At 38.5% G+C, this 15,738-nt stretch overlaps 1 protein-coding gene across 1 annotated transcript; it reads left to right on the top strand.

Annotated features, from left to right (window-relative positions):
- Positions 1-2,633: 2,633 nt before the first annotated feature.
- LOC105036308 (uncharacterized) lies at positions 2,634-14,168 on the top strand. The gene is made up of 6 exons (XM_010912071.4): positions 2,634-2,978; positions 5,216-5,289; positions 11,723-11,872; positions 12,006-12,291; positions 13,232-13,465; positions 13,572-14,168. The coding sequence occupies exons 1-6, from the start codon at positions 2,835-2,837 to the stop codon at positions 13,842-13,844; spliced, it is 1,161 nt and encodes a 386-aa protein (XP_010910373.1). The 5' UTR covers positions 2,634-2,834; the 3' UTR covers positions 13,845-14,168.
- Positions 14,169-15,738: the final 1,570 nt, after the last annotated feature.

Genomic DNA, 15,738 nt, shown 5'->3' with positions numbered 1-15,738 from the left:
CTGCAGGTAGACTTCATCCGAACTCCTACGGGAGCCGGACTTCATCCCTGACTTCGACTGCAGGAAGACTTCACCAGGACTCCTACGGGAGTCGGACTTCGTCCCTGACTCCGACTACAGGTAGACTTCATCCGGACTCCTATGGGAGTCGGACTTCATCCCCGACTCCGAATGCAGGTAGACTTCATCCAGACTCCTACGGGAGTCGGACTTCATCCCCGACTCCGACTGCAGGAAGACTTCATCCGGACTCCTACGGGAGCTGGACTTCGTCCCCGACTCCGACTGCAGGTAGACTTCATCCGGACTCCTACGGGAGCTGGACTTCGTCCCCGATTTTGAATGCAGGTAGACTTCATCCAGACTCCTACGGGAGCCGGACTTCGTCCCCGACTCCGACTACAGGTAGACTTCATCCGGACTCCTACGGGAGCCGGACTTCGTCCCCGACTCCGACTGAGGTAGACTTCGTCCGGACTCCTACGGGTGCCAGACTTCATCCCGGACTTCGACTGCAGGAAGACTTCACCCGGACTCCTACGGGAGCCGGACTTCATCCCCGACTCCGACTGCAGGAAGACTTCATCCGGACTCCTACGGGAGCCGGACTTCCGCCCAGAACTCCTGTTGCAGGTAGACCTCATCCGAACTCCTACAAAGGCCGGACTCCAAACTTCTATCGCAAGCGATCTACCCCGAGCTTCTGCTACAAGCGGTCTACTTCAAATTTCTACTATGAGCGGTCCGCGTCGGATTTTCACTGTAAGCCTTCACCCAAGCTCCCATTGTGGATGCATTCCTTTTGGATTTCTATCGCCGGCAGGCTTCGGCCGAACCCCTCGACAAATGATCCCCATCCGGGCTTTTATGGAGATCGGACTCCGACTGAACTCCTATAGCGGACAAACGCCGGGTTCACAGAATCCAGCGGCTGGACCCCTCCAGCAGATGAACCTCTCCAGCGCCATCTGACATCCACCATCGGTCGACCCTCTGCCGAATTCTGCGCAAAATCGGATTGCGTCTGCAGAAAGCCTCTGACCGAGCTCCTACGGCAAGTGGTCTTCGCCTGCAGCCTTAACGCCCAAGGCACCCAACAGGATTTGCAACATCCGAGCTCCTCTTGGATGGATAGCTACTTCTCTCCGCCAGGCACCTCAACCGAACTTCGGCCGTCAGGCCTGGACCCCCTAGCAAGCCATAGTAACGGCCACGACTCTGCTCCACTTCCTGCGACGGATTCTGCGCGGCTCCATCACTCCCTGGCAGGCCATAGTAACGGCCACGACTCTGCTCCACTTCCTACAACGAATTCCGCGTGGCTCCATCACTCCCTGGCAGGCCACAGTAATGGCCACGACCCTGCTCCACTTTCTGCGACGGATACTGCGTGGCTCCTCCACTCTCTGGCAAGTCACGACAACGGACGCCGCTCTACTCTCCGCAATAGACTCCACGTGGCAGGTCACGATGATGGCCATGATTCCACTCCACTACTCTTCATAACAAGCTCCTCCTGGCCCCGAACGGCCCACTGCCAGACGGTTACAAACGTCGCTATCAGTCTATTGCCCCCTCCGCCTATAAAAAGGGGGGTCTTAGATACGTTATTTTCTAAGCTCTAATTTCTATCTCAAAACTCTGCTAAAATTTTCGTTCGAGCACTCCATTCTTGTTGAGGCAGAGAACTGACTTGAGCGTCGGAGGGTCTTGCCGGAGCACCCCCAACTCCGGTTTAAACTTCCTTTGCAGGTCCCGACGGTGACTGCGGCTCCCTCGACTCCAGCTTCTCCGACGCCGGCGGATTTTTGCACCAACATATATATACATATATATATATAGATACATACATACATATATATATATATACATACATACATACATATATATATATATACATACATACATATATATATATATATATATATATATATATATATAAATATATATATATATATAATATATATATACATACATATATGTAATATATATATACATACATATATGTAATATATATATACATACATATATGTAATATATATATACATACATATATGTAATATATATATACATACATATATGTAATATATATATACATACATATATGTAATATATATATACATACATATATGTAATATATATATACATACATATATGTAATATATATATACATACATATATGTAATATATATATACATACATATATACATATATATATATATATATATAAACATACATACATATATGTAATATATATATATATATATATATATATATATATATATATATATATATATATATATATATATATATATATATATATATATATATATCTTGTTGTATGTGTGCGCGCGCACGTTATTTTGTTAAAAAAATTAATATTTTATTATAAAATCAATTTTTTAATAGTTTTTATATGAAATTTTTAATGCTGGCGAGAAAGAGAAGGAAAGGATAAAAGAAATTGGGCACTCTGGAAGAACAAGGAAAGCCGACCGGTCATAATTAATGAGGCCCTGGATTGACCGACGCCGTTATCGTAGACCCGTTACCGGCTGGGCAGTTTCGAGGGCATGCTCTGCCAGGACGCTACTAACTTCCGATACTGTCCGAACCCCATCTCAGCTTCCCCCTTCTTCTCTTCTCACGTCTGAAGGTCGGAAAGAAAGCCGAAGCCTCTCTCTCTCCATCTCCTCTCTTTCCTCCCACGCCCAGCGCTAGGATCTCTTTCCATATTATTATCGGGTCGCACAGGGCATCGTAATTTTTCCGATCACAAGTCCACCCTCCTTCTCCAGATCCATCCTCCTCCCGAGAGCGGTGGTGGTGAAATAATGGCTATATATTACGTCCTCATTGCCTTCCCGTGCGCGGCGGGTGCCATGGCTCTGGCGATGCGCCACATATATCGCCATCTCCTGAATTACACGGAGCCCATCTATCAGCGCTACATGGTCCGCATCATCTTCATGGTTCCGGTATGCACTTTTTTTGCTCGCCTCAATCCCATTTCATCCATCTTATAAAATCCTTAGATTTTGGCTGGACTGGTTTGATCGATCGTGCTCTCTTAACCTTCATCTTCATGCTCCCTTAGAAGGAGATGAAGAAGGAAAGAAACGATAGACCAAACATGCTCCCTATTGGACTAGCTAAATTGGTCCATTCTTTAATTCAAAAATGAACAGAATCGAGAAATCCCAGCTCTGTCGATTTATCTGAGAGAGGAACAAGTATTTCTTTCCAGCGTTATGACAGCTATTGTATCCCATCCCAGCATAATTCCAAACCATCTTTTAATGGAATTCTTTTATCCCATCCGGTCCTGAAAACGTTAATGTCATTTGGGAGGGGGAGCAAATTGAGCTTACCACGATCAGGACTCCAAATGGTATTGGTGAAAGAAGCAGGGTAAAGACATTTTCTGTAGTAGAGGTATCTTCCAGAGGAAAGAAGCTACCGGGGAAATGGTGCCACCATGACTGACAATCGATTAGGAGCTATTCACTGTACCAATGCTATTATTATTCGCCTAAAACTACCAAACACCGTCCTGTGAAGGAATAAGAGGAGTGTTCTGGAAACCAAATCCTTCATTGATGATGCTGTTAATCGGTATGGAAGAAAGTCAAGATACTACTTCTTAGTTCATGTTTATGGAAAGTGATGGGTTGGGATTTGTGTTGTTGGTGCCAAACCTTTGGAACCAGAATGTGTACACTTCTTTTCATCGTGAAGGAAGGTTTCCAACCATGAAGAGAAAAGGTTGTCCCCACCTATAACGCCCAAAACCTGTAAAACTCTCTTAAAAGCCCTCCAGGCACGGAAATTTTCCCATAAAGAAGCATGATGATTGCTATCATTATTCCCTAGTGACTAATTTAATAAGCATATATATCTTTCTGAAGCAAAGTTTACTTTTTCGGTAAGAAAAAACATTCGTGGTTCCTCTTTGATAGCTTACCGAGACAGTAAAAGTAAATAGCTAATTGATGAAGGCTTCTCTGTATGTCATCTAGGTCAGCTTCTTTCTCATCATTGTAATGGCATAGAAAAAATTTGAGTTAAAGCCCCCTTCAGATATTTGATCCCAGTTTTCTGCTTACAAAAAACTTTCCTGCTGAGGCTGGGGACATGCTTGGAGGCTGTTTTAGATTATAGCTGTATACCATGAATCACTTCCTTATTTGAATCCCTATGGATTACTAATTCTTCCTGGTTTCAAATTCTTGAGTTGTTCTGCAAAGCCACAAACACACTGAGGAACTTTTCCTATATCGTTGGAATTCCAAGTAGTAAGAATGTTCGATACAGTTCAAGTCTGTAAGCTGCTGTATGGCTTGGCTATCCTAAACTCTTCATTTCCACTATTATGTTCTATACTTTCACTACCATATCCAGAATTTATTATGTGAGGAGCATTCTTTATGGTTGTTATGCAGAGTTTTGGTGCTAGATGCTTATCACCTCATGTTTCATAGGCGATGTAGGTCTAAATTTGGCCTTTAGGTTTTGGGAAGAAGTGGAGCCAATATTGATCCCATCTGGCTGCACACAGACTTGATCGTGTTCCTCCCATTGGTATCTGAAGACCTGTCAAATGGAGCTTCTATAAGTTGGCCTGCACCAGTAACTTCTCAAGTTATTTAGAAGACCGAATGTTTAAAAGCTATTTTTCCTTTCCTATTGAACTCTAAAAGGATATGAATGAATTCGTATTATGGTAATTTATGTTATCTTATGTTTGTCCTTTCTTTATATCAGCATCTCCTCACCACCCTGTTAGATATGATTAATACATTATACATCAGTAGTCGAGCTTGCGATTACATGATTCATGCTTGGTGTATGTCACAAGGATATCCACTTCATCGACAACCCTTTTCTTGCACATTCTTTTGTAGAAAAATGAGGAAACAATTATGTTTTGTGTAAAAACAGCTTCTGTTATAGTCCAAAATATTCTGTACTGTTGTTATATAGTGTTTTCCATGTGCAACATCTATAGATATGAAAATTGCATTGACCAAGGATTTTGCCTTCTGGTAGGAATGAACAAGGAGGACTTGTTGACTTGTTAAATGGAACATAATCTAAATGGCTTGTTATTGAAGTATATGATTTATACATGTCTTCGTAATCGACATGTTTGATTTCATCATGCTGCTTGTTTGATCTTCTTTCCTGATCTCTACATTGTAATTTCCATTGGCAGGTCTATGCACTGATGTCATTCCTGTCCCTCATCTTTAATAAAAGATACATTTATTTTGATTCAATCCGGGAAGTGTAAGTGTGTTGACTATTAACAATTGTGCTACGCAATTTGCTACCAGCATATGAGTATATAAATTCTGAAATTAGCCATCATTTTGTTCCATGTTCTTCTAATTTAGTCTAGTTGCAACTAATATATTTTCTTGTGCATATTATGGTCAAGGTTTGAAATACTAGTAGTCAGCACGGTTTTGGTTGTGGCTAGTACAGGATATTACACCAACACTGGCTAATATGCTGTAATGGAGGAGATATACACAAAATGGAAAAGCAAATTTAGAAATATAAATGGTAGGAAAATTGTGGGAAAGATACAAAACCTAGTTTGAAGTTTTTTATTATATTATCTATCACCTATCAACTCTAGCATCATCAATTTGATTCTTTTTTTCATGCCTTTGTGCTTACACATGTGTGTTCTTTCAAAAGAAGAATCATTCTTTGTTGGTTAAAGGAGTACGAATAGGCATATGCTTTTCCTAAAGAAGCTTCATCTCTTTTTTCTTCTCCTCCATTCTTCTTTTATCTATTAGACTATGCTAATAACTTTTCAAAATAAAATGGAAAATGTGCTTTTATCAACAATTTGAATTAGTTTGAAGAATTTGGATTGAGGTGAGATAGTGAGGGGAAGATTAGAATAGGGGTGATTGTGTAATATTGAGAGAGAAAAAATAGAGACACTACCTAGAGGCTAGAGCAGCATATGCTTAAATTTGAATATGACTCTTGCTAGAAAATCATATATTCTTCCAAATTTATCTATGAGCAAGACATATGTAATATAAAGTTTCTGTTGGCTAGCGTCTCTCGAGGACTTGCTAGCAGTACGTGATGGCCCAACCTGCCGCTTGAGGTCGATCTGGCTTGATGTGGATCGACTCAAGTGTGAAGCTCCTCAGATCCGCCTGTAGCACGTATAGACATAGGTTTCTGTTCTTGTAGATAAAGACTAATAAACACTACCTTCTATTAAGCAATTGCTTTTTAGAAGAGTGGTCAGAGCTATGGTCCTAACATATGGTATCAGAGTGAGGTTGCAGATTCATGTCCTTTAGATATCGTTGGGGTGGGGGATAGCGATTGTTGGCCTTATGGAGGGCCAACATCTCCCTAGGACTCGCTAGTAGTGTATGACGGCTTAACCTGCTACTTAAGGTCAATCTAGCTTGATGCAAGTCGATTCAAATGCGAAGCTCCTCAGATCTGCCCGCAACACATATAGACATGAAGTTCCGTTCCTATAGATAAAGGCTAATAAACCCTACCTTCTATCGGACAATTGTCTTTTAGAAGAGTGGTTGGGCCTACGGTCCTCACAGTTTGAGTAAATTTCAACTTACTCTTTTTTAAATTGTGTATGTTATTGCTCTTTTGGTAATAGAATGAGGAGGAACTATTAAGATAGGAGTATATCTAACTTTTGAAGAGAATAGATAATATTCATATCAAAATAACATATTGAATTCGTGCACTATCATTAGTTGAACCAGTCAAATGACCTAAATCAGCTATTCAGCTTTTAGCCTATCCAATTTCTCCATAAGGCATATTATTAGTGTGAGAGCCCATGTGGGCATGTGTTTGGTCTCATATTGGTTACTCTTGGGTATTTATATAGGACAAAGGAACTCAAATAATATTTTTTTTCGGTGGGATCCTAGGTTATTCCAAATGATATCGGAGTTGACCTGACTCATGGCCCATGTGAACTAGGGATATTGTAGCATAGGCCCTGTTAGGAATAACCACGAGCCATCGTAGTGTTGCGATTGGAGTTGATGGGATTTTGACCCTTGGCTTGGCGAGGATGCTAGCACTTAAACAAGAGTATGTGAGAGCCCATGCAGGAGTGCATTTAGTTTCACATCCATTGTGCATTTAGGAGATCTTGGGTATGTATACAAGACTAAAGAACCCAAATAATACTTTCTGGCTAGCATTTTTGAGTGAGGTCTTGAGTTGTTCCAATTAGCTAGTACAACTGGCCTCTAAGCTAGTTTACTCTTTACATGGCTAGTTCTCTCTAAAACCAACTTGTTGACATGGAATTACTAGACCGATAACAGATGAGTGTTGGCACAAGTTTGACAGTTCAAACTTGTATTGATTGGCTTTTGATAGGATGAATTAACACCTGGTCCTTGGTTTGATTGCTCAATTGCACTTAGGTTTTGGCCAACTATTGTTTAATTCAAGGTTTGCCATGCCAGAACTAGACCTCATGCCGGTTGGTCGGTGGTATGGTTCGATATGCCCCAATACCATTCCGTACCAAGCCTAAACTGACACAACAAAGTAAGTAGGGGAGAGGAAGAATCAGAGAGAGAGGGAGGAAGAAAGAGGAATAGAAGGAGAGGGAGTCGGTGGGGAGGCTGGCTGGCAGTAGTCGTTGAAGGGCCGTGGAGGCCCTCGAAGGATGGGATCTTCCTTCTTGCCCTCGATCGGGCCAAAACAAGGGCGACCGTCCCTATTTCGATTGCAATTATATTTTTTTGCCAACTTCACTATGGATTATGAAAAAAATTAAAATGGATAACAATAGAAATAGGAGTGGTCGACGGAGGGTGAGGAAGATCTCATCCTTCGAGGGCCTCCGCGACCACTGCCGACCTCCTGCCCCACTCCCCCTCCTTTTGTTCCTCTCTCTCCCTCGCTTTTTCTCTCTATTTCTCTCTGTCTCTCTCTAATTTTCTCTCTATGAAGAAGGGTGGCGCTCCGAAGGCCTCGTCGCACCTCTGACAGCCTCTTTGGCCTTGCCTCTCCTTCCCTCCTCCCTTTCTCTCTCCTTTCTTCTGCCTCCTCACCGGTGTAGTATTTTTGATGTTGGAACCATGCCTGTTTTCTATGCCCTTGTGCCTTGATTCAAACCTAGATGGCCATCAAAAGCAAGGGCTAGGTAAGGAGGTTTGGCCAATGGGTCCTAAACATTAAATGACAGACAAATCAAGGAAAACAAGCTAATTTACCCTATTTGGTATCCTAATGCTTGACTTAATTACGTATGCATGCATATGTATATATGTTTTCAGTTATGTGTTCTTACGCAATGTGGTGCTGATTTCATTCTATTAGCTATTTTACTGGTGTTCAAAGTTTTTTCTTTTGGTAAAATATTTTTCTTTGCATTACTATATTGAAAGCCTTATTGTTATAGTCTTTATATTTCTTAAACTCTGGAACTTGAGATTTTACCTTGGGAAATGGAGGAGTAGCTTTTCTGTCTCCTTTTTTTTTTATAGAAAAAAGAAAGTTTCTGAAAAAGCTTAGTTACTTAACGATTGTGTCTCGAAGTTCGAATATTTGCCTAATCAAATAGTGTGTGTGGGCACAATAACTTGGTTAGTCAATAAGGTGTCATTGCATCTGAAGATGCAGAAGTATGACGGGAAGATATAATGTTGCTCAGATCAACAACAATCAGTTGAAAGGAGTAATGATTTAAAGAGATCAGAACCGTTGAAAACGTATACATTTGAAAAATAAAGCAGGAGAGTACATTAATGTCGGTATTGGAGATTGAGATGACACATAATATTATAGACTTAAATGCAATTTGTGATATATTTAGTAGCCAAACTAAATTAGGAGTTGGACATGTAAAGGTGTTTGTGCAAATGCATTGCAAATAAGAGTGTGATAGCCCACACAGACGGTTTGAACTGAAAAGTTAAAAAGAACTTTGATTGGTAGCATAATTCTTTTCTTTTATTTTGGTTCGTATTTTGCAAGGTTTAGAGGCTTCAATGGGGGAATAACAAGGTTACAAAAGAGGTTATTATAGCAAGCTCACAGGTCTGTTTGGAGTTGCTTTAGAAAGAAACTGAGTACAAAACCTTGTACCTTTCATTCTACTTCTCTATCATTTCTTCTTCTTCCTTCTTGTTTCTTTTTTTTTTTTTTTTTTTGTTGACTGCTGCAATTACTCTTCCTATCTGTTGGTTTCTGCATAACAAATCAAAGTTGCAAAGAAAACTGAAATCAGATTTTAGTCCTTATTTTTCTCCTTTTGTTAATCTTTTACTGTTTTAGTCCTCCATAACTGTTGGATTTGGGCATGCAATTCAGATCCAATCTGAAAGCAGGCTTGACCTAATTTTAGCTCCCCATTTTTCATTCAGATGGCCTAATAGGATTCCTAGAGGCAGCTAGGCTCGAAAATCAATCCTAGAGGAATCATCTTCTAAATTCTCTTTGCTGTTAGTTTTATTACAAATACCATGTTTTAATAATCTATAAAACAGCAAACATTAGAATCCTGAAGTCAAATTATTAAAACCATAGGAATGTTTTCATGTAATCTCTAATTCTAAATTTTAAGTCCCATACTCTTATTACTATACCCTAACTCCAGAATGTTTTGGAAGGCCTTTCTTCTTCATCATCTTCCTAAGGCTTTAACCTATTTGGGCTAGTGTTCTTTCCTGCACAAGGCCAGCTAAAACCTAATATACTTCACTCTTTGTTGGCATACTATCACTTGAGTGCAGCTCATAGCCCTCAGGGTACAACTTTAGTTGATGAATGTGGATATGGATGTACAATTAAGATCCATAATGAATTTCCAGTGTAGTGAGATGAGCATTTTAACAGGAAATGTGAGAAAAAGTTTCTTGAAAAGAAAACAGTTTCAAGGTGATAGGACACTGTTGATACCTACCTAAGTATTTCAGACTGGTTGAATTGGGCATGTTTATTTAGTATCTGATTCAGTGAGATATTTTACTTGGGCAAGATGTTGAATGATCAAAGGAATATTTATCACTAGATTATAATTGCTTACGGGCATATACAATACGAAGTTGGCATTGGCCAGTGTGGAATGCAGTATATGTGCCAAGAAGCCTGGAATAATTTCTCACAGTCATAGCAAAATTATGCGATCAATGTTCTGAACAGAGGGTATGATATACATGAAACCAAGGCACTTGATATTCCATTGGTTTCCATTGTGAAGTTATTGGTGTATTGAACTTGATCATCCAGAGGCATACAAAAAGGTGGTGCTTAAGCTTTTTAGTCTTGCTAGTTGATGTTACTTCTACTCTACAGGAGTTTTACTAGTTAATTGCATTTAAACATTCTCATTTGTATCTTCTATTTGATATCCAGAAGTATCTTGAACAAAAATAAAAGTATCACGTATTGTACCCGTGCCAGCTAGAGTATGCAAACTATGACTTATCATGCTGACAGCTGACACATTGTTACAGAAAGATGTGCAAGTTTGTTAAAAGATATACTATTGGTGCATTATGATGCATTACTTTCTTTGTTTTCTTTTCATTTTGGACCCACTTAACTGCTTAATACTAGTTCAGAGATGTTCTAAATAAGTTGACATTCTGATATTCTAGCATCATTAATTGTTCTAGACACCTATGGTGATTGCTATCAAACATTATGTACCCAGTTTCTAGTAATCAATCATGGAAATTCACATCTCACAATTACGTTCACATATCAACAATATTAATATGCTTAAATTTCATTATGGAAAGCAAGGTTTGAAATATTTTGCTACATGGGTGTAGCAGTCATGTACTGATATGGTACATACCGTGGTATGTCCCCATATTAACTCATCATTTGCTGGGCAATACAACAGGGTATATACTGCTGTCCATGGTATGGTTATTTGTCATGCATAGTACAAGCAAACATGTGACTGCTTAAAAGTTTATTTCGAAAAAGTGGTAAAGGTAGACGTATTACAGATGCATCAAACATCTTAGATGTTAGTTTAAATAATTCTAGCTGTTTAAAATTCCATTACTTTGGAGAGAAAATTCGAAATTTTGATTTTTGAAAAAGAAAGAAAAAATGGCTGGATTCTAGTTTCTGGCACCCTGTCTTCCTCTCTTATCCAACCGAAGATCAAATCTTATCCCTCTCTTAAAAGTGACAACACAAGGGATATATATGCATGTACACATGCATTTGTATGTACTCTATGTGCATGTTTATCTATTACTACAATATTTCAACTGAGTTTATTCATACTTATATGCAGATTATATATTATGAGCACTATTATCTCTCTCCTGTGACTGTAAAATCCTTGGATAAAACTGTAATATTTTATTTTTTTTCTATTTTCTTCTGATAAAATTATGTAGTTGATGTTGTAATGCTGTGATAGTCTACAGACGTTAGTCTATCTATGTGATTTTTCAGAGCTATCAAGCTAATTGCCCTTGTTTTTTACTTTGTTTAAGAAATTATGCTGATGCTGCATCCTGTATGATTATCATTGTCCTGTTATTATCCTTAGTATTGTGCTTCAGTGGTACCAGTAGAATTGTCTATAACCGACACATTAAAATGGAAGTATTCATCCTCTGCCTCTATTTTTGTTCTGGGTGGTCGCTGGGATGCAAGGAGTTTCGTAATTGCTTTTAGAGTGTTGTGCAACAGCTGATTTTAATATCTGTGGAACTGTCAGCTATGAAGCTTGGGTCATTTATAATTTTCTGTCACTCTGCTTGGCATGGGTAGGAGGCCCTGGAGCTGTCGTTTTGAGTTTAAGCGGCCAGGTTCTGAAGCCGTCATGGTGCTTGATGACCTGCTGTTTCCCTGCTGTTCCTCTTGATGGGTATCTGCCTATCCCATGTTTCATTTTTGTTTCGTAAAACTTTGTTTGTTAAAAACTTCATATTTGAGCAGGAATAATTTTGATGCATTTGTTCTCAATTGTGTTATACATGTTTGATCTTCTTGTTGAGCAGACGTTTTATACGGAGGTGCAAGCAAGGTGCTTTGCAGTTTGTGATCCTGAAACCCATCTTAGTCTTAATCACCTTTGTGTTCTATGCCAAAGGAAAATATGAAGATGGAAATTTCAGTGCCGATCAAGCATATCTTTATATTACAATCATCTACACTATCTCATATTCAGTTGCATTGTATGCTCTTGCCTTGTTCTACGTGGCATGCAGAGATCTGCTTCGGCCATTTAATCCAGTCCCAAAGTTTATAATGATCAAATCTGTTGTTTTTCTCACATATTGGCAGGTGTGTATCTCCATCGACCAAGTGTTTTTCTTGTTTATGTGGCTTTTTAACTGTGGACTGCTTCCACTTGACTGGTATGGATCAGAAAGTCGTGTTGAACTCTATCTGGCTTGCATGGCATATTGACATAGGCTAGGAGGTATGCTTATAATGGATAATGGGATGTCTTTATGTTGTCAGATGGAAGAAAAGTTTAATGCATGACTATGTGATGATGAGGTGGAAAAGCTATTCTTTGTGCATGTTACACAGCTTTGGAAAATCTATATTGTGCATTGGAATAGAGAGTAGTTTCTGGTAAATTCAAAGAGGAAATAAGAATTATCATTCTATAAATTTTACTTTCATTTGGTTGTGATTGTAGGTTATGATTGATTAAGAAATTGGCATGTAACTTGAGAATATTAAGAATCTCAAGACCTAGGTGTTAATTTTTAGCATGGCACTTCATTTGCTTGAAAGATTCTGAATTTTAATTAACCCGTCTTTTGACTGGTATTTATATTCAACTTGAAGCATCATTATCTTACTACAATATTTCCCCTAAAAAAAAAATGAAAAGAATCTATGGTTCCAGAATCTAATGATAGTTTGGATTCATAAGCACTTTTCAGTCGCCTTTTGTGGAGGTGGAATGATGGTATCATCATATTAGAAGAGCAGTGGGGTTGGGTGATTGGTGGAAACCTGCTGCTTATATAGAACTTGAAGGACAAGTTTTATTACCATTATTCTGTTGATCAATTTGCTTTATATCCAAACTCACGCATATCACTTATTACTGTGGGTATAACTGGATCTCTGCATTTCTGGATGCATTGCCTGTCAAGCACTGGCCTCAAAAAACTTGCATATTGTGTTATGCATAAGTACTAATAAGCTCCTTTGTAAATGCAAGCCTATCTTTTCTCAACGAGATTGACCTATCATTTCCTTGCAGGGTGTCTTGGTCTTTCTTGCTGCCAAGTCGGGCTTCATAAAAAATGCAGAAAAAGCTGCTGATTTCCAAAATTTCATCTTATGCATTGAGATGCTTATTGCAGCTGTTGGTCACCTATATGCCTTTCCTTATAAAGAGTATGCTGGTGCTGATGTTGGTGCATCTGGTGGCTTGTTGGGAAGCCTTGCTCATGCCCTGAAGTTCAGCGATGTCTACCATGATACAGTTCACCAGGTGAGTTCCAACATTGTCTTAAATAAATCAGTGAAGACCCACTTTCACATGTACTTTGTTGAATTGGTTTTATATGGAGTTTGATGCGCATTATTTTCCCCTACAGTTCGCTCCTACATACCATGATTATGTGCTTTACAGTAATAATGAATATGATGAGGAAGTGAGACCGTACCAAACACACACATTAGGACAGGAAACGGAAGCTTTTCCTGGGAACAACCATATAGTTGGGGACAAGATTGATGATATAGAGCTGTCTGTTGTCTCTTCATCTGGCTCCACTAGTCCCAAGATATCAAGCACACAGGACCTGACAAATCCCGAAGCAATTAAATCTTCATCGCTCAATGAAAGTACTTCTGCTACAGTCTCTTAATTTCTGGATACTATTTGGCTGAGATCTATCAAATGCTGCTGACGGGCGAATAAATAATCTTAAACGAATGTGAACATCTAATGACAGAATATCCAGATGGCCATTTTCATGATCATGCCTAGAAGTACACTTTTTCAGTTGGCTAGGACCATGCCGAGTCAATTTGATGATGATATATGTATATTTTGATTTTTACTGGTTTGATAGGCTGATAGATGAGTAAAATGTGTGGGTCCGGTCACTTTATACAGTTTGTAAATATTAGCGACTATTGTTGTATATGAGATTTTTGTATGTCATCATTTCCTTGATCTTAGTTTCTAATGTTGGTCATCTGTGTAACTTAAAGCTCATTGTTTGTGATCCGATGTTACTTCAAACTCTCGCTTCTTTTCCATTCTAAAGTGTGATGGCATCAGTATAGGCTGTTACTTTCAGCATAGGCTTTGCAGTCCATTCTCAGGATGAAATGGTAGAAAATGTACTGGAGCCGTTTCTTCCTTTTCCACTCTGCATGTATAATTGTCATTCTCCTACAAATTCCATGCGCTATGGTTATTCAAGCATTGGTGGTTCATCAGAAACATTCGCTCAGGTTAAAATCACTGCATTTGTTAAAATCTTTGGTGGATGCTCTATGCCTTAATAAAGATGGTGTACATTTCGCATTTGACTTTTTGAGTTCTTATTACCTCCGATGGTTCGACTCAAGAAACAAATGTCCCTTTGATGATGCAAATTACACAGGTAAACCAACCAACAATAAGCATGTGTCTCTTTGACTCAAGATATATGCGTCCCGCTGTGTAAGTTGCCTGAGGGCCGATGTATCCATCTCTCTCTCTCTCTCTCTCATCCACTAGCATGCTTGCAGATGCTCTTTCTCATCATTTCATTCCTAACTGAGCCATAGTTCATGTCATTTGGTTCCACAAATTAGTAGCTCTCCAAAGCAGCTGCATCACATTAAACTCTCTAAATTCTCCAAATAGTTGTCTCATTAAACTCTATAAGCTCTGTGATGCATAACCATACCCACAACTATCCCATCTTTTTCCAACTTGTTGGGATTGGATTTATGGACTCTGATTTGCCAAGTATTCTTATCCAAGGTTAGCTTTGAAGGTTTATGGATCTTTATTCGTTAGGTGTTTTTTTATTGATGATCATCTTTGATGTCAATTCATGTTCTCCCGTATCTTTTCTCTCAATGGTCATCCATGTTACCTTTCTTTCCCTGCTTTTCTTGCAACCTTCGACATAAATTACAATATTTCTCTATTGAAGCTTTCAATTCTTTATTGTACAATATTGTACATCTTACTATTATTTTACAAAATTTTCCTTTCCACTTTTGAAGATATGTGCCTATTATATAATAATCTACAGGTATCTTTCAACTTTATTTTATATAATAGATCCTACATAATGAAACCGTTCATTTTACGCTATCTTTGGTTCATCAATCTTAATTGATATTATATCTTTATTTTTGTTTTCTCTAAATTTACTTTTAACCTTTGCTCTACTAATTCTAAACATTTATCCATTAAAATCTTCCTCTATAAATCCAACCTAATATATATACACTAAAGTGGAGGCTCTGCTTGAGACCTCTAGCTCTGCTTATATAGAGCTCTCCATTTATCAAAATTTAACAATATAATATTATCAATAAGAAGTTTATTAGCTTATTAAACAATATTAAATAAAGAATTTTTCATTAGTAGTACTAAATTAATATAAAAGTTAATGATATTACTAATAATCAAATTTGCTTAATATTTAAAAAATATTTTTCATTATTATTATACCTACCCATATATCCTATGGGTCATTAGATTATATTAATATTTTATTAATTTTTATTATATTTTATGATCATGATCTTACT

Source organism: Elaeis guineensis, chromosome 14 (genome assembly GCF_000442705.2).
Source record: "Elaeis guineensis isolate ETL-2024a chromosome 14, EG11, whole genome shotgun sequence".
NCBI classification, from domain to species: domain Eukaryota; kingdom Viridiplantae; phylum Streptophyta; class Magnoliopsida; order Arecales; family Arecaceae; genus Elaeis; species Elaeis guineensis.
The sequence above is the reverse complement of the archived record's forward strand: the minus strand, read 5'-3'. Positions and strand labels throughout refer to the sequence as shown.